Here is a 23,408-nt window from a genome sequence, read left to right as displayed (position 1 = left end):
GGGGCATTCACAACTTCTGGAGGCAAGCTATTCCACTGATTAATTGTTCTCACTGTCAGGAAATTTCTCCTCAGTTCTAAGTTGCTCCTCTCCTTGATTAGTTTCCACCCATTCCTTCTTGTCCTGCCTTCAAGTTCTTTGGAGAATAGCTTGACTCCCTCTTTTTTGTGGCAGCCCGAGATATTGGAACACTGCTATCATGTCTCCCCTAGTCCTTCTTTTCGTAAGACTAGACATACCCAATTCCTCTAACTGTTCTTTGTATGCATTAGCCTCCAACTCCCTAATCATTTTTGTTGCTCTGGACTTTCTTATTTTGTTCCTTGAAAACATTTCACTTCTCCTCCAAAACGTCAGAACTGAAGAAGCTTCTTGGATGAGAAGCGAAACATTTTCAAGGAAAAAAAAAACCCACGAAAGTCCAGGCGCCTTTTGGAACAGCACCTCTGCGAGAACAGCAGGAACTCACCTCAAGATTTTCTGAAAGCACATGAGCCATTTCCTTTCTCCGCAAGAAAGAAAAAGACGCTTTCTTTTCAACCAGATGTCCTACAGCAGGAATGGGGAACCTTTTATGACTTGTGGATGTCAACTCCCAGCATGCTGGCTCAGGAATTCTGGGAGTTGAAGTCCGCAAGTCATAAAGGGCCATCAGTTTCCCATCACTGTCCTACAGGATCTCACCTGCGTGGGTCCTTTCGTGCTCTGCGAGAAGAGATCGCTGGCTGAAGCTCTCCGTACATTCGGAACACTGATAGGGCTTCTTCCCCAGGTGAGCCGCCCGATGGGTGAGGAGGGATCTCTTCCAGCTGAAGCTCTTCCCGCACTCGGAGCATTTGTAGGGTTTCTCTCCCGTATGAGTCCGCTTGTGCACAATCAGGGCAACCTTCTGGTTAAAGCTCTTCCCGCAGTCGAAGCAGGTGTAGGGCTTCTCTCCCGTGTGGATGATCTCGTGGCGAGCCAGGTGGTCCTTTTTGTGGAAGCATTTTCCGCACTCGGCACAGGAGTACGGTTTCTCGCCGGTGTGGATTCTGGTGTGGTTGATCAGGCCCACCTTCCAGTTGAACCCTTTCCCGCACTCGGAGCACTGGTAGGGCTTCTCTCCTGTGTGGGTCCTCTTGTGCGTCATGAGGCGGTCTTTCTTGTAGAAGCTTTTCCCGCAGTCCGAACACTCGTAGGGCTTCTCCCCTGTGTGGGTCCTCATATGCGCCACAAAGTTGGCCTTCACGCTGTAGCTTTTCCCGCACTCGGTGCACTCATGCGGCTTCTCTCCGGTGTGGGTCCGCTTGTGGGCAAAGAGTGAGGACTTTGCGTGGAAGCTCTTCCCGCACTCGGGACATTTGTAGGGTCTCTCGCCCGTATGGATCCTCTTGTGTTGGATGAGGATCCATTTCCCGCTGAAGGTTTTCCCACACTCTGAGCACATGTAAGGTTTCTCCCCCGTGTGGGTCCTCATGTGGATGTTCAAAGCGGATGTCCAACTGAAGCCTTTGCCACAGATTTTGCACTCGTGCAGAGTCTGCTCCCCCGTGTGCTTCCTCATGTGCATGATCAGGGAGCGTTTCCAGTAGAAGCTTTGGCCACAGTCCGAGCAGGTGTGGGAGCGTTCCCCCGTGTGGGTTTTCTCGTGCCTTAAAAGGTAAGAGGAGCAGGAGAACCCCTTCCCGCAATGGGAGCACTGATACGGCCGTTCTCCTGTATGAATTCTCTTGTGTACATCAAGGTATGCTTTCAGGATGAAGCGTTTCCCGCAGTCAGGGCATTCGTAGGGTTTCTCGCCCGTGTGCATCCTCCGGTGCGTAATTAGGCCAGAAATCTGTTTGAAGCTCTTCTCGCATTCAGAGCACTCGTAAGGCTTCTCCCCCGTGTGGGTCCTCTTATGTGTAACGAGAGTTGCTCCGTGATTGAAGCTCTTCCCACATATGGAACACATGTAAGGTTTCTCACCCGTGTGGATTCTCCGGTGCGTGATCAAGTAATCCTTACGGCCAAAGCTTTTCCCGCATTCAGGGCACTCGTAGGATTTGAGAGCTGATCCGGCTGAGTGGGTTTTCTTGTGCCTCCGAAATGACGCGGTGTAACTGAAGCATTTCCCGCATTCGGCACACTGGTAAGGCTTCTCCGCCGTGTGGCTCTGTTTGTGGATGTTGAGCGTTCCTTTCTCACGGAAACTTTTCCCACAGTCGGGGCACTGGTACGGCTTCTCTTCCGAATGAGTTCTCATGTGTACATTGAGAGCCGATTTCACGGTGAAGGTCTTCCCGCAATCAGAGCACTCGTACGGCTTTTCCCCCGTGTGGATCCTCCGATGGACAGCAAGGTGCGGCTTACGGTTGAAGCTCTTCCCACAGTCTGGACACCTGTACAGCTTCTCCCCGGTGTGGATTCTCTCGTGCAGGATCAGGGACCCCTTGCGGAAGAAGCTTTTCCCGCATTCGGAGCAAGTGTACGGCCTCTCCCCGGTATGGATCCTCTTGTGTTGGAGAACGTAGGCTTTCTCACGGAAGGTTTTCCCGCAGTCGGAGCACTGGTATGGTTTCTCACTCACATGGCTTGCCTCGTGGCTGAGAAGGGCATGGCGGGAAGAAAAATTCTGGTCACACTGGGGACAGCTGTAGAGTTTCTCGCGGGTGTGACCCCTCTCGTGGATTATCAGCTGGGACCACTTGTAAAAGCTTTCTCCACACTGCACGCATTTGTATGGATTCGCTTTGGCTTTCTTGCCTGGGAGAGATACCGAGCCATGATCTGTTCTACTGTCATCCTCCAAGGTCTTTTGCAGAGTCCCATCTTGCAGAGTGTCTCCTCCAACTTTTCCCAAAGTTGCTGCTTCTTCCTGGGTAGACTTTTCCAACTGAAGGTGGGCTTCTTTTTCTTGTGATTGATCATGGTCTGTTGGAACAAAAGAAGAGCAACAAAGACGATTAGGGGACCGGAGGCTAAAACATATAAAGAATGATTGCAGAAATTGGGTATATCTAGTTTAATGAAAAGAAGGACTAGGGGAGACATGAGAGCAGTGTTCCAGTATCTCAGGGGCTGCCACAAAGAAGAATCAAGCTATTCTCTAAAGCAGGAAACAATGGATGGAAACTAATCAAGGAGAGAAGCAACCTGGAATTAAGGAGAAACTTCCTGACAGTGAGGACAATTAATCAGTGGAACGGCTTGCCTTCAGAAGTTGTGGGTGCTCCATCACTAGAGTTTTTAAGAAGAGACTGGTAGGGTCTCCTGCTTGAGCAGGGAGTTGAACCAGAAGACCCCCAAGGTCCCCTCCAGCTGACTGACTGACTGACTGATTGAATGAAAGGGGCTTAGAGATAACACACAAGAAAATAACATATCCTCAATAGCATTTGTTCGAGGAACACAGCCTTTGTCTAACCGAAATAAATCAACCACTGTCTTTGTGGTGCCTCCCTTATTTTAGTGCAGGGACGTCGTAGCCAGGCGATCATCAGGAGTCAACACTGATTTGGGCCCAAACGTAAAAAAGAGGGGGGAAAATAGAATGGATTAAAGCTGTGATGGCTAACCTTTTTGTACTCACATGCCAAAAGCACGCGCACAACAGCGCATGCACGCGTGCCCATACCCATAATACAATGTGTCCTCCCCCCCATGCATGCACATAAGCCCCGTGCTCCCGACACCCCCATGCATGCGCCCCCATACTCTCCCCGCCCCCCTGCGCATGCCCACGTGTCTCCTGCATGTGTGGCAGAGACCTGAAAATCAGCTAACCGGCGGGAGGTGCACACGCATGCACAGTGGAGCTGAGCTGGGCGACGGCTCGCATGCCCGCAGAGAGGTTCCATAGGTTCACCATCACGGGATTAAAACTTAGTAAGCCTAAGATAGAAGCTCCACAGATGGCGACATACAGTTGTTCTATTGTGTTTGTGGACTCCCCCACCCAGTTCCCTCTAAGGTGCGCGCCTGCGCGGCCGCTCACATGGCTGCAATACCGCGCGCAGTAGTTTCTAATTGCCGCGCAGAGGCACGTGGGGCAGGTATCTGGACTCGAACTACAGAGCGATCGCAATCAAAACCTCCTCCAGCTAAACCTTTTCTACTGCAGTACTTTGCCGCCCGACTTCAGGATTCTCTAATCAGTGTAGGTTGAAAAGAAAAAAGGGAAAGGAAGGGAAGCTTAAAGATTTAAAACACTGGAGCAAATGCTTCAGAGGCAACAGTTTTCACGGGGAATTAGAACAGTCAGAGAGCCCTGCCTGGAGTTTTGCTCCCCCTCCCCCCCAACTTCAGACCTGATGCGAGATCGGCTAATTTGCTATTGCCTGGGCTGGCTCTCCCCGGTTACATTTAGCAACAATGTAGCTCTTTTGAGCTCTTTTTCTCCCTCCTCGCTTCTCCGGGCTCCACCAATGGGGGAGCAAAGCCCAGCCCCAGGCTTTGGGCAAACACAGGGGTCTGCAAAGTTGGCTGTTTTAAGACTGGTGGACTTCAACTCTCAAAATTCTGGAAGTTGAAGTCCACCAGTCTTAAAAGAGCCAACTTTGCAGATCCCTTGGCTAACATGATTGATGCCCTTGGAGTTGGAAAGAGGCGAGAGAGCCCGGTCACATGAGTCATGACACGACATCAGCTTTGTGACCACATTGCTGAGTAATCAAAATTCCAGTCCCACGTTGTAACGAAGGAGTACCTATATTTGATAACTCATTGGGATTTTCAAAGTCATTGAGAATATTTTTGCTTTTAATCTAATTAAACTTCCTATCTGTCAGTTTAAAATAGTGACTTCCATAGAGCAAACTAAAATCACTACTTTATAAACAAAAGGAAGGTGTTTTTTTCTCTTATTTGGTTATGGTAGAGCCATTTTAACAATCTATTTATATTTGCAAGTAGTATGCAGTTTAGAAATTAGTTTTGCAGTAGTAGTAGGTTACTGAAACCCTCTGTACAGAGAGGAGCAAATTCCCACAAATTTTTAAACAATCAGCAAGCATTGTTGAACATGCAGGCAATAAATCCTTGAGTTTACAAATTAACGATGGAAGAAAACTCTTAGATGTGAATGAGACTTTAATTATGGTGATTTTAATAATTTTACTCATTTAAAATAGCAAATTGCATATAATACAATCACAGAAGCATACAGTGTATAGACAACTTTTGCAATTGAATGTTAACTCATTAAAATGAAGTATATCAAGTGAAATTCATTAAAATGAAGTATATCAAACATTTACTATTTTAATATTAGTGGTATTAAGTGCCATTTATATATTCATTTCAAAGCTCTTTTTTATTTAATCCAAAATGAATTTGAAAAGATAATTGTAATAATTGACAAACCCTAACCCTATAGGTACATCATCAGTCAGTGCTGATGTCAAAACATAAAGCTGGAGTAAATATTGTTACGAAGAAAAAGTGCAGCTAGAAGTTTAAACTAGAATGGTTGGGACTCAGGCATGAAAATGTGCCGCTCAAACACTATACTTTTCCGCCCACACTGAAAAAAAATTAGAGGGAACATTGCCCCCTCCCCCCAGTTGAATGTTCCGTTTCTGTTGGGATTTCTGGTTTAAACAGAAATCCCAAGATTCTATTCAAAGGGAGACGATGGTGGGATTTTGCTGTAAGAGAGTCAACCTATACTTATTTTTCTTCTTCAATCAACTGTTCTTCATCTTGGGGGCGCTGATGGTTGGGATCGGGAGCTGGATTTTGGTTGACCAAAAGGCCTTCATTCCCATCCTGCAGAATTCGTCTCCCACGTTCAAAACTGGGGTCTACGTCTTCATCGGAGCCGGTGCCATCACCATGGTGCTTGGCTTCCTGGGATGCTTAGGGGCCTTCTTTGGCATCCGGTTCACCCTTGGCCTCTACTTCGCCTGCCTGTTGCTCATCCTCTCGGCCCAGATCACTGCTGGCCTGATGATCTACTTCCAACAGAGCTCGCTGAGAGCCAGGATACCCGAGGTGGTGATTGATCTCCTGCAGACATATGACTCTTCCGACGATACGAACCAGGTCCTCGAAGCCGCTTGGGACTTTGTTCAAACCATGTTCGCGTGCTGTGGCTGGAACGGACCCGAAGACTGGCAACTCAACAAAATCCTTTGGGCAGGCAAAATGCGCTTCTATCCATGTTCTTGCAGCAACCACACAGAGAATGCCTCCATAGGGACAGGTTTCTGTGCTCTGGAGCCCTATTTGGATACAACCAACGTGACCGACTGGCCCGTGAAGAAGCAGGGGTGCCGGATGATGGTGCTGACCTGGTTGCAAGGAAATTTCAACGTCTTTCTTGGGGTCTGCACAGGATTGGCCATCACAGAGCTGCTGGGGATAGGGCTCTCTATCCACCTCTTCAAAACCAAAATATGCCTACACTAAAGATGACAACGCCGCCTGGAGCCTGGATGCGATCCAGGAGGAAAGAGGGAACTGGGTTCTTTGTTCCAGACGATGCTTGGTAGTCCCTGCTAGAGCTTTAGCCTAACAACTCTTCCTCTACTTATCTTGCTCCTTCCACAAATGAATGCAAATGTTCTGAATGGCCGGGCTTTTAGAGTTTTATTCACCACCACAATAAGATTCAGGATGCTCCATATACCCCTTCCGCTGGGTTCGTACCCTCTTCCTTCTGTGCAATTTGGATAAAGTTGGGAGATTTGTTTGGTGCTTGGGATGTCCATCAGGTCAAAGGTCAGGTGAGCTTCAAAGGAGGACTCGGGATCACAGATCTTCCTGTTTTTGCTCATTTGAAGGGAGTTTATTTTTGTTGTACAGGCAATTCTTGACTTGCAACCTGTTCTGACCGAGGCTTCCCGAGAACATGGAACAAACTCCTTGTCCTGGTGAACTAATTGTCTCCTGCAAACTCCACTCCCCTTTCATTCCTCTTTTATTTCCTCTGGGAGGGGCCATTCATCATCCACCTGTGGCCTTAGTAACAAGTCGACCCCTGTTCTTTAGCTGTTCCCCTTCGTCTGGCAACTCTGCGCATGCGCACACTGGGAACAGGCTCCAGCTGTTTATCTGCCTCACTGATGTCTGACTCTGATATTTCAAATGTTTTATTTCATTTTCATTTTCATTTCATACAGTCACATATATACTGTGCATGATTGAGGCCATATAACATTGAGCAATAGACACAGCCCTCCTTGTATTCCCCAAAATACAAAACCAATATAGCACTTCAACCCTCCATACACCCTTTCTTTCTCCCCCCTCCAACTTTCCTTTCTCCCCTCCAACATTCCCCTCTCCTACTTCCCCTCCTCCTCTAACACTCCTTTCTCCCCTTCCCTTCCATCTCACCCTCCTTCCATTCCTCTCTCCCTCCCTCTCTGCCCCTCCCTCTTCTTTCCCTCTGCTCCTCACTTCGGTGTATTTCTACTATCCATCGATATATTCAGCTTCTTATTTTTATACTAAAATTTTTTAAAAAGCAACAGTATACAAGTGCAATCATGTTGTTTTAAAAACTGGCACAAATTATATTTTCCCCCTCCCCCCTCCCCCCTATGACCCCACCTCCCTTCCCCCCTTCCGACTTCCCAGAGCCCGTACACGGTATAGCTTTTTATCAAACACAGTCTAAAATCTCTACATTGAACTCAGCCTCTTACCATTACACAAACTTAAGCAGTTTACATTGTTCCTAATCTTAATTAATTGATTACCTGCAGGATTTCCCCAGAAGTTATTTGTTAATTCAGCTTTTCCTGTACTCTTCTCTAGCTAGGGGCCTTATCTCTTTATCTAAATATCTATCTATTTCCAAACCCTTAATTTTGTCCCCTTTGTGCCTCCTTCCTCTATAACACAATTTAGATACATTTCAAATTTTTCTTTTGGTTTCCTCTTCCAACTCTTTTCGTTTTTGCCTTTTTTGTGTCCATGTATATGTATGTATGTATGTATGTATGTATGTATGTATGTATGTATGTATGTATGTATATATATATATATATATATATATATATATATATATATATATATATATACATTTTTATATTCATCAGTACTCTTCTCATATATACTTTACTTAGATCTCCTACAAATTCCCTGACTATGCCCTTATTCATGTTCCGAACAAAGTATACAAATAGCAATTTTTACAATCATTAATATACTTTTCATATCAAATAAACTCCAATTCGGCCTCCAATAATAAAGAAAAAAGAAAAAAAGGGAAAAGAAAAAAGAAAGAGAAGAAAAAAAGTCAGTAAAATCTCTGCATTGAACTCAGTTTCTTACCATTACACAAACCTAAGCAGTTTACATTGTTCCTAATCTTAATTAATTAATTAATTACCTGCAGGATTTCAAAATGTATTAACACCAAGTAAGTTAGAGAAAAAAATAATAATAAAGAAAGAATAAAAGGAAAAGAAAAAAGGAGAAGAAAAAAAAAAGAGGCAGTAAAATCTCTACATTGAACTCAGCTTCTTACCATTACACAAACTTAAGCAGTTTACATTGTTCCTAATCTTAATTGATTGATTATCTGCAGGATTTCCCCAGAAGTTATTTGTTGATTCAGCTTTTCCTGTACTTTTCTCTAGCTAGGGGCCTTATCTCTTTATCTAAATATCTATCTATTTCCAAACCCTTAATTTTGTCCCCTTTGTGCCTCCTTCCTCTATAACACAATTTAGATACATTTCAAATTTTTCTTTTGGTTTCCTCTTCCAACTCTTTTCGTTTTTGCCTTTTGTGTGTGTGTATATATTTATTTATTTATTTATTTATCTTTATTTATTTATCAGCACAAATAAAACACACACACACACACACACACACACACACACACACACACACACATATATATATATATATATATATATTAGATTTTTACAACCCCTGGTAAGCCCCAATTATGGGAGGAAGCTAACTGCTTCCATCATCTGTCCTTCGGCTCGTCACAAGAGTCCATCACGACAGAAACCCAATATTTTTACTGTTGCCTTTGTTATATTTGTGTTTTTTTATTTGTGCTGATAAATAAATAAAGGGAGACTAGTATAGATCTATTTCAAGCTATTTAGCTCTCATCAGCTAGCCTAGAGTGCCTAGTATGCCATATAGCCCAGGTTCAAATCCCAGGAAGGGTATGGCTAGCTGATGAGAGCTAAATAGCTTGAAATAGATCTATACTAGTCTCCCTTTATTTATTTATCAGCACAAATAAACACACACACACACACACACACACACACACACATATATATATACATATATATATACACATACATACATACATACATACATACATACATACATACATATATACATATACACATTTTTATATTCATCAGTACGCCTCTCATATATACTTTACTTAGATCTCCTACAAATTCCCTGAATATGCCCTTATTCATGTTCCGAACAAAGTATTCAGATAGCAATTTTTACAATCATTAATATACTTTTCATATCAAAATAAACTCCCATTCCACCTCCAAGACCTTCTTGTCTGCACTACCCTACCCAATTCCGTCCAAACTGGGTTATGATCCAAAAGAACCCTCACCGCAATCTTTGTCTTCTTCACCCTAGAAAATAAATCATTAGTGATTTGTATAAAAATTCAAAGTTATCCACCAAGACTTTTTAGGTCTAATGCGATATATCTTCCAAAGGGATCTGCTTCAGTTCACTCAGCCTTAATGTCTTTTCTTGAGTATACAACTATACCATTTTTCTTTTGCGTGGCAGAAGTCACAAAATGTTGACCAAGTTCGAGATTGAGCAGATATTTTGGGTCAGTTAATTTAATATAATTTCCTTACAGACAAGTTATATCGTTCTTGAGCTGTTTGAAATAGCAAAATATTTTCTTTCTCTTTTATAAAGAGTTCAGACATAACTCCTTAATCAATGGCCGATGATTATTGAGGTTGTTGCAGTCTGCCTTGTTTTCCCATTCGTCTGGTAGTCGTACGGCTAGGTCCTTGTTCTCTGGTCCCTTGCCCTTCCGGAAGGGGAAAATGATGCTTTCTGTCTTGTAGTTGTGTGATTTGCTGTTTATCTTGTCCTTCTCGTAGTCTTTCTCCAGATCCAGATAATTCAGAGTGTCCCACTTTCAGGGTCTTATGATAGAAATCTCGGGCTTCCCATACAGAGTTGAGACGATATTTTTGCTCACCGAGTGTAATTATAATACCAAATGGCACATCCCATCTATACTGTATCTGACGGTTTCTGAGTTCTTCCACTAAAAAAGCATAATCTCTCCTGGCTCTTAACATTTGGGGTGGTATTTCTTTGAAGACAATCAAGTCCTGTCCGCCAATTTGTAGCCTGGTATTATAAGACTTTTGTAGTATCATGTTTCTAGACTCTCTTGTAGCAAAATATATAATTACATCTCGAGGAAGCTGTCTCTGTTTTGCCGCCCAAGAGTTATGGCGATAAATTTTTTCGATCGGCCAGTCAAAGTTGATTCCCGGTCTTCCCACCAGACGACTGAAGGCCTCTGAAAAAGTCTGTTTCAAGTTCTCCTGTTCATTTTCACGCAGTCCCCTGACTCTTAATGCAAGCTCCATCTGTTTATAGTTTATCATAACAATTTGTTTTTCTGTATTTTCAACTTTTTGTTGCATCACTTCGATTTTGGATGTCAAGTTGGTGTTGGCTTCCTCCAGAAGCTCTAGCTTATCTTCCATTCCAGCAACATACTCTGTCAATACAGTTACGAGTCCTACCATATCATCCTTTGTTTTAGCAATCCTAGTATCAAGCTTATCACATAAGTCTGTAATAAGTTGCTTTATCTCCTCTCTAAATTCTCTAAGAGTCTCAAAAAGAAATTCTTTCATTAGCAAATTTCCAGTAGGGGGCGTAGAGGGTAAAAGCTGCGATTTTGTGCCAAATGCATGAGGTGTATTGCTAAAAGGACGTCTCCCCGACTTTGATTTTGGTGCCATTATTTCTTTTCTTCAAACAATTATTCAGCTGGCCCGTTATGTAGCTTGCGAGGGGAGAAAGTAAAGTCCCCCCTTTATTTGTTCATAGAGGTTTTTCAAAAGATTTTGGAAAAGAGCATTGTAACAAAGCAAGTTTCAAAAGATTAGCATTGTAATGAAACAGTTCATATTCATCTGTGTTTAGAATGTCTCTATATTGACAAGGAGGCTTTTACAGCTTTTAAAAATTGATAAGAAAGAAAAAGAAATTCTTGGTAGGTCTTCAAGGAAACAAAACTAATTAGTCAGAGAATGCTATCTGGCAGTTCCTTTGATCTTTCTCTCTGTCGGCTGTGCCAGGAAGTTAGAGATATACCATTATTACAAATGCGAAAGCTACAAAATCGCCATCTTGGAAATGATTACACAAAGGAAGCTTTTATAACATTGAAGCAAGGATTTTTGCTAGAAAAAGCAAATAAAGTTCTCAGGTTCGGGCTCTGCTTGTATTAATTTCCAATAACATAGTTTCAAAAATTGTCCTAAGAGGGGAGTTTCCTTGCCTTGTGCTGTAAAAAACAGCTGAGGTTTTCTGGCCAGAGTTAAATGACTCAGCCTTGGTTGTCTTTCCCCCTCCGTTCGCAGCCAAAAAAAAAATTGCAAACTTCAAAGAAAGCTCTTACCAACTGGGTCTCTCTCTGCTATCTTCTTGCCTGAAGAAAGAGATATCTACTGGATATTAAGTAGATAACGAGCCAGAAATCTGGGGGCAGCTCAATTAAGCCGCCGCCGATGGCAAGGTCCCTCCCCGGAAGTCCACTGATCTCTGACTCTGAAGGCAGCTGATAACTGTCAGACAGCTCTGGCCCCCTCTCTGCCTCTGACACAAAGCCCCCATCAGAGCCTTCCCCAGACTCCAGGACTGGCCCATCTTCCTCCCTAACCTCCTCACTGTCCAAATCTGCTGCCAGCTCCATTGGCCACTGGCAGGCCACAACACAACTGTTCGTTTAGTGACTGAAGTTACTATGGTACTTTAAAAAAATTACTTACGACTATTGCAGCATTTCCTGTGTAAAATGAGGACCCAGATTGTTGGGGGCAATATGCTGACTCTCTGTAAACCGCTTAGAGAGGGCTGAAAGCCCTATGAAGCGGTATATAAGTCTACTGCTATTGCTATTGCTATGTGACCCCGGGACACTGCAACCGTCATAAATGAGTCAGTTGTCAAGCGTCTGAATTTTAATCACATGACCACGGGGATGCTGCATAGGTTGTAAAAAAGAGTTTTTTTTTTTTAAAAGTGGACCGACAGATGGACTTCAACTCCCAGAATCCCCCAGCCAGCCAAGAGTTGAACTCCACCTATCTTAAAGTGGCCAAGGTTGAGAAACATTGACACGTTACATTCAATTTCACCATGACACAGGCTCATCCTTATTGTCAGGGCCCCACGCTAGATGACAAAACTTTTTTTTTAATATCCTACAAAAGGCCAAGCAGGATCAGGACAAGTCTAATTCCAGGAGTTGGGTTTTTTTTGGGGGGGGGGGGAGAGAATAATGACACATTTACATTTTTAATGACCTCGAATTGCGATTATATACCATAAAAGCCCAGATATCATTTTATAGCGTTTGTTTTTAAGTACTTTTCTCCAATGCTCAACAGCAATGTTTTAGGAGTTAGGAAACCATAAAACCTTACTAGAGAGGCTTAAAGCTGAATTAGAAGTCAAAGGGTGTTCAAATATCTGGGAAAATATTTTGACTGAAGTAAGAAATTGAAAAGCATAGGAGATGCTCTAGATCAGAGATGCTGTAGGCCACGGCTGAATCTCCCAAGTGGAAGGCCGCCACTGCCGCGGTTAAAGGGACCGCTCCCTTTAAGGGAAAAGAACAAAATCCCTTTTTTCCAGGTTTCCCTCAGGTTGTTAAAGAGACATCTTGGCCTGGCTGGTAGCGGATGCGTTGAACTCAAGCCAGTTTTGAGACTCCAGAGGTTCAAATGAAATCCCCAGTTTCTCTCACCCTTGAGCATTCTGGTTTGCACTTCTGAGGGCTGAATTCTGCTCAGAAAAGAGGAGTACCAGGATCCCTATAGCGTATCTTAAAGATTTCAAAACCTGGCCAATCTCCTCAACATTTGCCCAGTCAGCATTATCCACCTTTAGTTATATGAGACTTTGAAACATTAACATCAGCTCTGAGCTACCTGATCTAATTTCTCAACCTCCGGCATGTTTAAGATGTGTGGACTTCAAGTCCACACATCTTAAACGTGCCGGAAGTGGAGAAAGACTGGTTAATTTTTAAGCTTTATCCATAGTCATGATTTAGGTTAGGATGATCCTTCTTTGCACTTCTTCCCATTATCCAAGAATTGGATAATGCATTTAATTTATCCAGAAGATCTATCTGCATTCAATTCTATCCACCAGAAACTGGGACCCTTGCTGCCTATTGGGCTGTCTCCTTTCAAACGTGCTACAAAACTCCCAAGGGGCCTTCTTTTCTCAATGATGCGCGTGACGCATCCAATGGTTGCTTTGTTCTCTGGAGAAACACGCATCCTCAATAAACTTCCTTCAAGCTTTGGAACCTGTTGCTGTGTTATTTCTCCACGTTATTAACATAGAACCGCTATATGAAAAGACAATTCCCAAGCCTTTCCGATCACTGTTCATTCGTTGATGACACTGAGCAGATGGAACAGCGAGCCCAACCTTCTAAGTGTGATTGAGTGCGATTTTTGCAGCTAATGGACAGGTTTGCCCAGTGCCTTCTGGTGTGTGTTTGTGCGTTTGTATGTTTGTGTGTATGTGTGTGTGTGAGAGAGAGAGCAACACACACACAGAGATATAGTTACACACACATACCGACTGACACAGAGAGAAAGACACACACATATACAAAGAGACACACAGGCACAGAGAGAGAGAAAGAGAGGAAGAGAGACAGAGAGACACGCTAGATAGACAGAGAGACAGAGAGACACACACACACACACAGGTAGACAAATAGAGAGACAGGCACACACAGACAGACACACAGACACACAGTGAAACACGTAGGGAGACACAGAGAGACACAGAGAGAGACAGAGAGAAAGAAAGAGAGAGAGAGAGAGACAGAGACACAAAGAGAGAGGAAGATTTAACAAGGATATGATCCAGATCACAAAAAGTGATGGTGGCACACGGAGACATTTCTAAGGGCAGCTGATTTTTCCGCCTTGATTTTCGGCCATTTTTCGCCCTCCAGGAGGCTTCCCTGAAGGCTTTCCAGAGGCTTTCTAGGAGCCTGGGGAGGGCGGAAAACGGCCCAACATGCAAACCGGAGGTTTGGGAACGGATTTCCAGTTTCCACGCTGTTTTTCGCCCTCCGGAGGCTTCAGGGAAGCCTCCCAAAGCCTCCAGAGGGAGAAAAACAGCCCAACCGGCAACCCGGAAGTCCATTCCCAAACTTCTGGTTTGAATGTAGGGCAGTTTTTCGCCCTCCCCAGACTTCTATAAAGCTGGAGAGGGCGCAACGGAAGTTGGAAAATAGGCCGTTTCTGGACTCCAGAGGGCTCCCGGGGGGGGGGAAGGGGGATTGCAGGGGAGGCCATTGTTGCCCTCCGCAGGCTCCATGAAAGCCACACACAGGGCAGCAGGGGTGGGGTGGGGGTGTCCTGCACATGTGGAGGCACAGCACGGGGGGGGGGGATTAGATTATGGGGATGTGCATGCGAGCGAGCGCGATAGAACGTGCACACATTTTTTGGCACCTAAGGCGAAAAAGTTTCGCCATCACTATACGATACAGCAGAGGTGGGGAACTATGGCCCTTTTATGACTTGTGGACTTCAACTCCCAGAATTCCTGAGCCAGCCACGAGCCATTAAAAGGGCCATCGTTCCCCACCTCTGCTTTAGAGCATAGCATACTACCCACTACAGGTGGTCCTCAACAATTCGTTTAGTGATAGTTCAAACTTACGACGACAGTTGACTTATGGTCACTTTTCCCATCCACTTTTGATCCTTTTGTTCACATCACCAGGAGGAGGCTGCCGTGGTCATTAAGTGTGAAAAAGGGCTGTTGTAACTCTGAATGATCACTGAGGCAACTCTTGTGCCGAGGTGGCGCAGTGGTTAGAGTGCAGCACTGCAGGCCACTTCAGCTGACTGCAGTTCTGCAATTCGGCTGTTCAAATCGGCTGTTCAAAGAGCAGTGGAACAGCTTGCCTTCAGAAGTTGTGGGTGCTCCTTCACTAGAGTTTTTAAGAAGAGACTGGTAGGGTCTCCTGCTTGAGCAGGGAGTTGGACCAGAAGACCCCCAAGGTCCCCTCCAGCTGACTGACTGATTGAATGAAAGGGGCTTAGAGATAACACACAAGAAAATAACATATCCTCAATAGCATTTGTTCGAGGAACACAGCCTTTGTCTAACTGAAATAAATCAACCACTGTCTTTGTGGTGCCTCCCTTATTTTAGTGCAGGGACGTCGTAGCCAGGCGATCATCAGGAGTCAACACTGATTTGGGCCCAAACGTAAAAAAGAGGGGAAAAAATAGAATGGATTAAAGCTGTGATGGCTAAGCTTTTTCTCCTCACATGCCAAAAGCACGCGCACAACATCGCATGCACGCGTGCCCATACCCATAATACAATGTGTCCTGCCCCCCCGTGCATGCACATAAGCCCCGAGCTCCCGACACCCCGATGCATGCGCCCCCATACTCTCCCTGCCCCCCTGCGCATGCCCGCGTGTCTCCTGCATGTGCGGCAGAGACCTGAAAATCAGCTAACCGGCGGGAGGTGCACACGCATGCACAGTGGAGCTGAGCTGGGCGACGGCTCACGTGCCCGCAGGGAGGTTCCATAGGTTCCCCATCACGGGATTAAAGCTTAGTAAGCCTAAAATAGAAGCTCCACAGATGGCGACATACAGTTGTTCTGTTGTGTTTGTGGACTCCCCCACCCCCCAGTTGAATGTTCCGTTTCTGTTGGAATTTCTGTTTTAAACAGAAATCCCAAGATTCTATTCAAAGGGAGACGATGGTGGGATATTGCTGTAAGAGAGTCACCCTATACTTATTTTTCTTCTTCAATCACCTGTTCTTCATCTTGGGGGCGCTGATGGTTGGGATCGGGAGCTGGATTTTGGTTGACCAAAAGGCCTTCATTCCCATCCTGCAGAATTCGTCTCCCACGTTCAAAACTGGGGTCTACGTCTTCATCGGAGCCGGTGCCATCACCATGGTGCTTGGCTTCCTGGGATGCTTAGGGGCCTTCTTTGGCAGCCGGTGCACCCTTGGCCTCTACCTCGCCTGCCTGTTGCTCATCCTCTCGGCCCAGATCACTGCTGGCCTGATGATCTGGTTCCAACACAGCTCGCTGAAAGCCAGGATACCCGAGGTGGTGATTGATCTCTTCCAGACATATGACTCTTCCGACGATACGAACCAGGTCCTCGAAGCCGCTTGGGACTTTGTTCAAACCAAGTTCGCGTGCTGTGGCTGGACCGGACCCGAAGACTGGCAACTCAACAAAATCATTTGGGCAGGCAAAATGCGCTACTATCCATGTTCTTGCAGCAACCACACAGAGGATGCCTACATGGGGACAGGTTTCTGTGCTCTGGTGCCCTATTCGGATACAACCAACGTGACCGACTGGCCCGTGAAGAAGCAGGGGTGCCGGATGGCTGTGCTGAGCTGGTTGCAGAGAAATTTCAACCTCTTTCTTGGGGTCTGCACAGGAGTGCTCATCACAGAGCTGCTGGGGATAGGGCTCTCTATCCACCTCTTCAAAACCAAAACATGCCTATACTAAAGATGACAACGCCGCCTGGAGCCTGGATGCGATCCAGGAGGAAAGAGGGAAATGGGTTCTTTGTTCCAGACGATGCTTGGCAGTCCCTGCTAGAGCTTTAGCCTAACAACTCTTCCTCTACTTATCTTGCTCCTTCCACAAATGAATGCAAATGTTCTGAATGGCCGGGCTTTTAGAGTTTTATTCACCACCACAATAAGATTCAGGATGCTCCATATACCCCTTCCGCTGGGTTCGTACCCTCTTCCTTCTGTGCAATTTTGATAAAGTTGGGAGATTAGACTTGTGGATTTCTTCCACAAATATTCCTACCTGAGGCTGGTTCATTCCTTCTTACATTTTTCAGACCCCACTGTTGAGGCTGACTTCCTCAATTCCCAGGGCAAAATCTCTTCCATCTGGAATTGTATCACTTGCTTTGTTTCTCCAACGTTTGAAAAATAAAGTTCTATCGGCTGTACAATTTTATTTCCCTTCCTGTTTGGTGCTTGGGATGTCCATCAGGTCAAAGGTCAGGTGAGCTTCAAAGGATGACTCGGGATCACAGATCTTCCTGTTTTTGCTCATTTGAAGGGAGTTTATTTTTGTTGTACAAGCAATTCTTGACTTGCAACCTGTTCTGACCGAGGCTTCCCGAGAACATGAAACAAACTCCTTGTCCTGGTGAACTAATTGTCTCCTGCAAACTCCACTCCCCTTTCGTTCCTCTTTTATTTCCTCTGGGAGGGGCCATTCATCATCCACCTGTGGCCTTAGTAACAAGTCGACCCCTGTTCTTTAGCTGTTCCCCTTCGTCTGGCAACTCTGCGCATGCGCACACTGGGAACAGGCTCCAGCTGTTCGTCTGCCTCACTGATGTCTGACTCTGAAGGCAGCTGATAACTGGCATACAGCTCTGGCCCCCTCTCTGCCTCCGACACAGAGCCCCCATCAGAGCCTTCCCCAGACTCCAGGACTGGCCCATCTTCCTCCCTAACCTCCTCACTGTCCAAATCTGCTGCCAGCTCTATTGGCCACTGGCAGGCCACAACACAACTGTTCGTTTAGTGACTGAATTTACTACGGTACTTTAAAAAAAATTACTTACGACTATTGCAGCATTTCCTGTGGTCACATGATCAAAATTTGAGTGTTTGGTAACTGGTTCATATTTATAATGGTTGCAGTGTCTCGGGGTCATGTGATCCCCTTCTGACAAGCAAATCCAATGGGATTTTCCAGATTCACTTAGCAACCATATTACTAACTTAATAATTGTGGCAAACTAGGGTCTAAAATGAGGCAAAACTCACTTAGTCTTGCCTAGCAACAGAAGTTTTGGGCTCAGTTACACATAGTCCTCGACTTACAACCACAGTTGAGACCAACATCTATGCTGCTAAGTGAGAAATTTGTTAAGTCAGTTTTGCCCCATTTTACGTCTTTTCTTGCCACCATTGTTAAGTGATTCACTGTGGCTGTTAAACTAGAAGCCTGGTTGTTAAGGGAGTCTGGATTCCCCATTGACTTTGCTTGTCAGAAGGTCGCAAAAGGTGATCACGTGACCCCGGGACACTGCAACCGTCATAAATATGAGTCAGTTGTCAAGCGTCTGAATTTTGATCACATGACCACGGGGATGCTGCATAGGTTGTAAAAAAGAGGGTTTTTTTAAAAAAAAGTGGACCGAAAGATGGGCTTCAACTCCCAGAATCCCCCAGCCAGCCAAGAGTTGAACTCCACCTATGTTAATGTGGCCAAGGTTGAGAAACATTGACATGTTACATTCAACTCCACCATGACACAGGCTCATCTTTATTGTCAGGGCCCCACGCTAGATGACAAAACTTTTTTTTTAATATCCTACAAAAGGCCAAGCAGAATCAGGACAAGTCTAATTCCAGGAGTTGGGTTTTTTTTTTTGGGGGGGGGGGGAGAGAATAATGACACATTTACATTTTTAATGACCTCGAATTGCGATTATATACCATAAAAGCCCAGATATCATTTTATAGCGTTTGTTTTTAAGTACTTTTCTCCAATGCTCAACAGCAATGTTTTAGGAGTTAGGAAACCATAAAACCTTACTAGAGAGGCTTAAAGCTGAATTAGAAGTCAAAGGGTGTTCAAATATCTGGGAAAATATTTTGACTGAAGTAAGAAATTGAAAAGCATAGGAGATGCTCTAGATCAGAGATGCTGTAGGCCACGGCTGAATCTCCCAAGTGGAAGGCCGCCACTGCCGCGGTTAAAGGGACCGCTCCCTTTAAGGGAAAAGAACAAAATCCCTTTTTTCCAGGTTTCCCTCAGGTTGTTAAAGAGACATCTTGGCCTGGCTGGTAGCGGATGCGTTGAACTCAAGCCAGTTTTGAGCCTCCAGAGGAAATCCCCAGTTTCTCTCACCCTTGAGCATTCTGGTTTGCACTTCTGAGGGCTGAATTCTCCTCAGAAAAGAGGAGTACCAGGATCCCTATAGCGTATCTTAAAGATTTCAAACCCTGGCCAATCTCCTCAACATTTGCCCAGTCAGCATTATCCACCTTTAGTTATATGAGACTTTGAAACATTAACATCAGCTCTGAGCTACCTGATCTAATTTCTCAACCTCCGGCATGTTTAAGATGTGTGGACTTCAAGTCCACACATCTTAAACGTGCCGGAAGTGGAGAAAGACTGGTTAATTTTTAAGCTTTATCCATAGTCATGATTTAGGTTAGGATGATCCTTCTTTGCACTTCTTCCCATTATCCAAGAATTGGATAATGCATTTAATTTATCCAGAAGATCTATCTGCATTCAATTCTATCCACAAGAAACTGGGACCCTTGCTGCCTATTGGGCTGTCTCCTTTCAAACGTGCTACAAAACTCCCAAGGGGCCTTCTTTTCTCAATGATGCGCGTGACGCATCCAATGGTTGCTTTGTTCTCTGGAGAAACACGCATCCTCAATAAACTTCCTTCAAGCTTTGGAACCTGTTGCTGTGTTATTTCTCCACGTTATTAACACAAAACCGCTACATGAAAAGACAATTCCCAAGCCTTTCCGATCACTGTTCATTCGTTAATGACACTGAGCAGACGGAACAGCGAGCCCAACCTTCCAAGTTTGATTAAGTGCGATTTTTGCAGCTAATTCCCTTGGACAGGTTTACCCAATGCCTTCTGGTGTGTGTTTGTGCGTGTGTATGTTTGTGTGTATGTGTGTGTGTGAGAGAGAGAGAGCAACACACACACACAGATATAGTTACACACACATACCGACTGACACAGAGAGAAAGACACACACATATACACAGAGACACACAGGCACACAGAGAGAGAAAGAGAGGAAGAGAGACAGAGAGACACGCTGAGATAGACAGAGAGACAGAGAGACACACACACACAAACATGTAGACAAATAGAGAGACAGGCACACACAGACAGACACACAGACACACAGTGAAACACGTAGGGAGACACAGAGAGAGACAGAGAGAAAGAAAGAGAGACAGAGACACAAAGAGAGAGGAAGATTTAACAAGGATATGATCCAGATCACAAAAAGTGATGGTGGCACACGGAGCCATTTCTAAGGGCAGCTGATTTTTCCGCCTTGATTTTCGGCCATTTTTCGCCCTCCAGGAGGCTTCCCTGAAGGCTTTCCAGAGGCTTTCTAGGAGCCTGGGGAGGGCGAAAAACGGCCCAACATGCAAACCGGAGGTTTGGGAACGGACTTCGAGTTTCCACACTGTTTTTCGCCCTCCAGAGGCTTCAGGGAAGCCTCCCAAAGCCTCCAGAGGGAGAAAAACAGCCCAACCGGCAACCCGGAAGTCCATTCCCAAACTTCTGGTTTGAATGTAGGGCAGTTTTTCGCCCTCCCCAGACTTCTATAAAGCTGGAGAGGGCGCAACGGAAGTTGGAAAATAGGCCGTTTCTGGACTCCAGAGGGCTCCCGGGGCGGAAAGGGGGGTGCAGGGGAGGCAATTTTTGCCCTCCCCAGGCTCCATGAAAGCCACGCACAGGGCAGCAGGGGTGGGGTGGGGGTGTCATGCACATGTGGATGCACAGCACGGGGGGGGGATTAGATTATGGGGATGTGCATGCGAGCGAGTGCGATAGAACGTGCACGCATTTTTTGGCACCTGAGGCGAAAAAGCTTCGCCATCACTATACAATACAGCAGAGGTGGGGAACTATGGCCCTTTTATGACTTGTGGACTTCAACTCCCAGAATTCCTGAGCCAGCCACGAGCCATTAAAAGGGCCATCGTTCCCCACCTCTGCTTTAGAGCATAGCATACTACCCACTACAGGTGGTCCTCAACAATTCGTTTAGTGATAGTTCAAACTTACGACGACAGTTGACTTATGGTCACTTTTCCCATCCACTTTTGACCCTTTTGTTCACATCACCAGGAGGAGGCTGCCGTGGTCATTAAGTGTGAAAAAGGGCTGTTGTAACTCTGAATGATCACTGAGGCAACTCTTGTGCCGAGGTGGCGCAGTGGTTAGAGTGCAGCACTGCAGGTCACTTCAGCTGACTGCAGTTCTGCAATTCGGCTGTTCAAATCGGCTGTTCAAAGAGCAGTGGAACAGCTTGCCTTCAGAAATTGTGGGTGCTCCATCACTAGAGTTTTTAAGAAGAGACTGGTAGGGTCTCCTTCTTGAGCAGGGAGTTGGACCAGAAGACCCCCAAGGTACCCTCCAGCTGACTGACTGACTGATTGAATGAAAGGGGCTTAGCGATAACACACAAGAAAATAACATATCCACAATAGCATTTGTTCAAGGAACACAGCCTTTGTCTAACCGAAATAAATCAACCACTGTCTTTGTGGTGCCTCCCTTATTTTAGTGCAGGGACGTCGTAGCCAGGCGATCATCAGGAGTCAACACTGATTTGGGCCCAAACGTAAAAAAGAGGGGAAAAAATAGAATGGATTAAAGCTGTGATGGCTAAGCTTTTTCTCCTCACATGCCAAAAGCACGCGCACAACATCGCATGCACGCGTGCCCATACCCATAATACAATGTGTCCTGCCCCCCCCGTGCATGCACATAAGCCCCGAGCTCCCGACACCCCGATGCATGCGCCCCCATACTCTCCCTGCCCCCCTGCGCATGCCCGCGTGTCTCCTGCATGTGCGGCAGAGACCTGAAAATCAGCTAACCGGCGGGAGGTGCACACGCATGCACAGTGGAGCTGAGCTGGGCGACGGCTCACGTGCCCGCAGGGAGGTTCCATAGGTTCCCCATCACGGGATTAAAGCTTAGTAAGCCTAAAATAGAAGCTCCACAGATGGCGACATACAGTTGTTCTGTTGTGTTTGTGGACTCCCCCACCCCCCCAGTTGAATGTTCCGTTTCTGTTGGAATTTCTGTTTTAAACAGAAATCCCAAGATTCTATTCAAAGGGAGATGATGGTGGGATATTGCTGTAAGAGAGTCACCCTATACTTATTTTTCTTCTTCAATCACCTGTTCTTCATCTTGGGGGCGCTGATGGTTGGGATCGGGAGCTGGATTTTGGTTGACCAAAAGGCCTTCATTCCCATCCTGCAGAATTCGTCTCCCACGTTCAAAACTGGGGTCTACGTCTTCATCGGAGCCGGTGCCATCACCATGGTGCTTGGCTTCCTGGGATGCTTAGGGGCCTTCTTTGGCAGCCGGTGCACCCTTGGCCTCTACCTCGCCTGCCTGTTGCTCATCCTCTCGGCCCAGATCACTGCTGGCCTGATGATCTGGTTCCAACACAGCTCGCTGAAAGCCAGGATACCCGAGGTGGTGATTGATCTCTTCCAGACATATGACTCTTCCGACGATACGAACCAGGTCCTCGAAGCCGCTTGGGACTTTGTTCAAACCAAGTTCGCGTGCTGTGGCTGGACCGGACCCGAAGACTGGCAACTCAACAAAATCCTTTGGGCAGGCAAAATGCGCTACTATCCATGTTCTTGCAGCAACCACACAGAGGATGCCTACATGGGGACAGGTTTCTGTGCTCTGGAGCCCTATTCGGATACAACCAACGTGACCGACTGGCCCGTGAAGAAGCAGGGGTGCCGGATGGCTGTGCTGAGCTGGTTGCAGAGAAATTTCAACCTCTTTCTTGGGGTCTGCACAGGAGTGCTCATCACAGAGCTGCTGGGGATAGGGCTCTCTATCCACCTCTTCAAAACCAAAACATGCCTATACTAAAGATGACAACGCCGCCTGGAGCCTGGATGCGATCCAGGAGGAAAGAGGGAACTGGGTTCTTTGTTCCAGACGATGCTTGGCAGTCCCTGCTAGAGCTTTAGCCTAACAACTCTTCCTCTACTTATCTTGCTCCTTCCACAAATGAATGCAAATGTTCTGAATGGCCGGGCTTTTAGAGTTTTATTCACCACCACAATAAGATTCAGGATGCTCCATATACCCCTTCCGCTGGGTTCGTACCCTCTTCCTTCTGTGCAATTTTGATAAAGTTGGGAGATTAGACTTGTGGATTTCTTCCACAAATATTCCTACCTGAGGCTGGTTCATTCCTTCTTACATTTTTCAGACCCCACTGTTGAGGCTGACTTCCTCAATTCCCAGGGCAAAATCTCTTCCATCTGGAATTGTATCACTTGCTTTGTTTCTCCAACGTTTGAAAAATAAAGTTCTATCGGCTGTACAATTTTCTTTCCCTTCCTGTTTGGTGCTTGGGATGTCCATCAGGTCAAAGGTCAGGTGAGCTTCAAAGGATGAC

The 23,408-nt window shown here is 45.6% G+C and overlaps 2 protein-coding genes across 3 annotated transcripts in view; one reads left to right on the top strand and one right to left on the bottom strand.

Annotated features, from left to right (window-relative positions):
* Positions 1–23,408, bottom strand: part of LOC116504524 (zinc finger protein 585A-like) — a 60,152-nt gene that overhangs the window by 7,849 nt on the left and 28,895 nt on the right. For both annotated transcript variants that reach the window (XM_032211570.1, XM_032211568.1), the window contains exon 9: positions 685–2,892. In XM_032211570.1, the coding sequence (XP_032067461.1) occupies positions 685–2,892 (2,208 nt within the window). The remainder of the gene's footprint in view (positions 1–684; positions 2,893–23,408) is intronic.
* On the top strand, positions 5,449–6,820 carry LOC116504552 (CD82 antigen-like). The gene has a single exon (XM_032211638.1). It carries the CDS (start codon positions 5,527–5,529, stop codon positions 6,367–6,369), a length of 843 nt encoding a protein of 280 aa, XP_032067529.1. The 5' UTR covers positions 5,449–5,526; the 3' UTR covers positions 6,370–6,820.

The sequence above is a fragment of the Thamnophis elegans genome, chromosome 2 (genome assembly GCF_009769535.1).
Source record: "Thamnophis elegans isolate rThaEle1 chromosome 2, rThaEle1.pri, whole genome shotgun sequence".
NCBI classification, from domain to species: Eukaryota; Metazoa; Chordata; class Lepidosauria; order Squamata; family Colubridae; genus Thamnophis; species Thamnophis elegans.
Note: the sequence above shows the minus strand (reverse complement) of the source record. Positions and strands in the feature narration are given on the sequence as shown.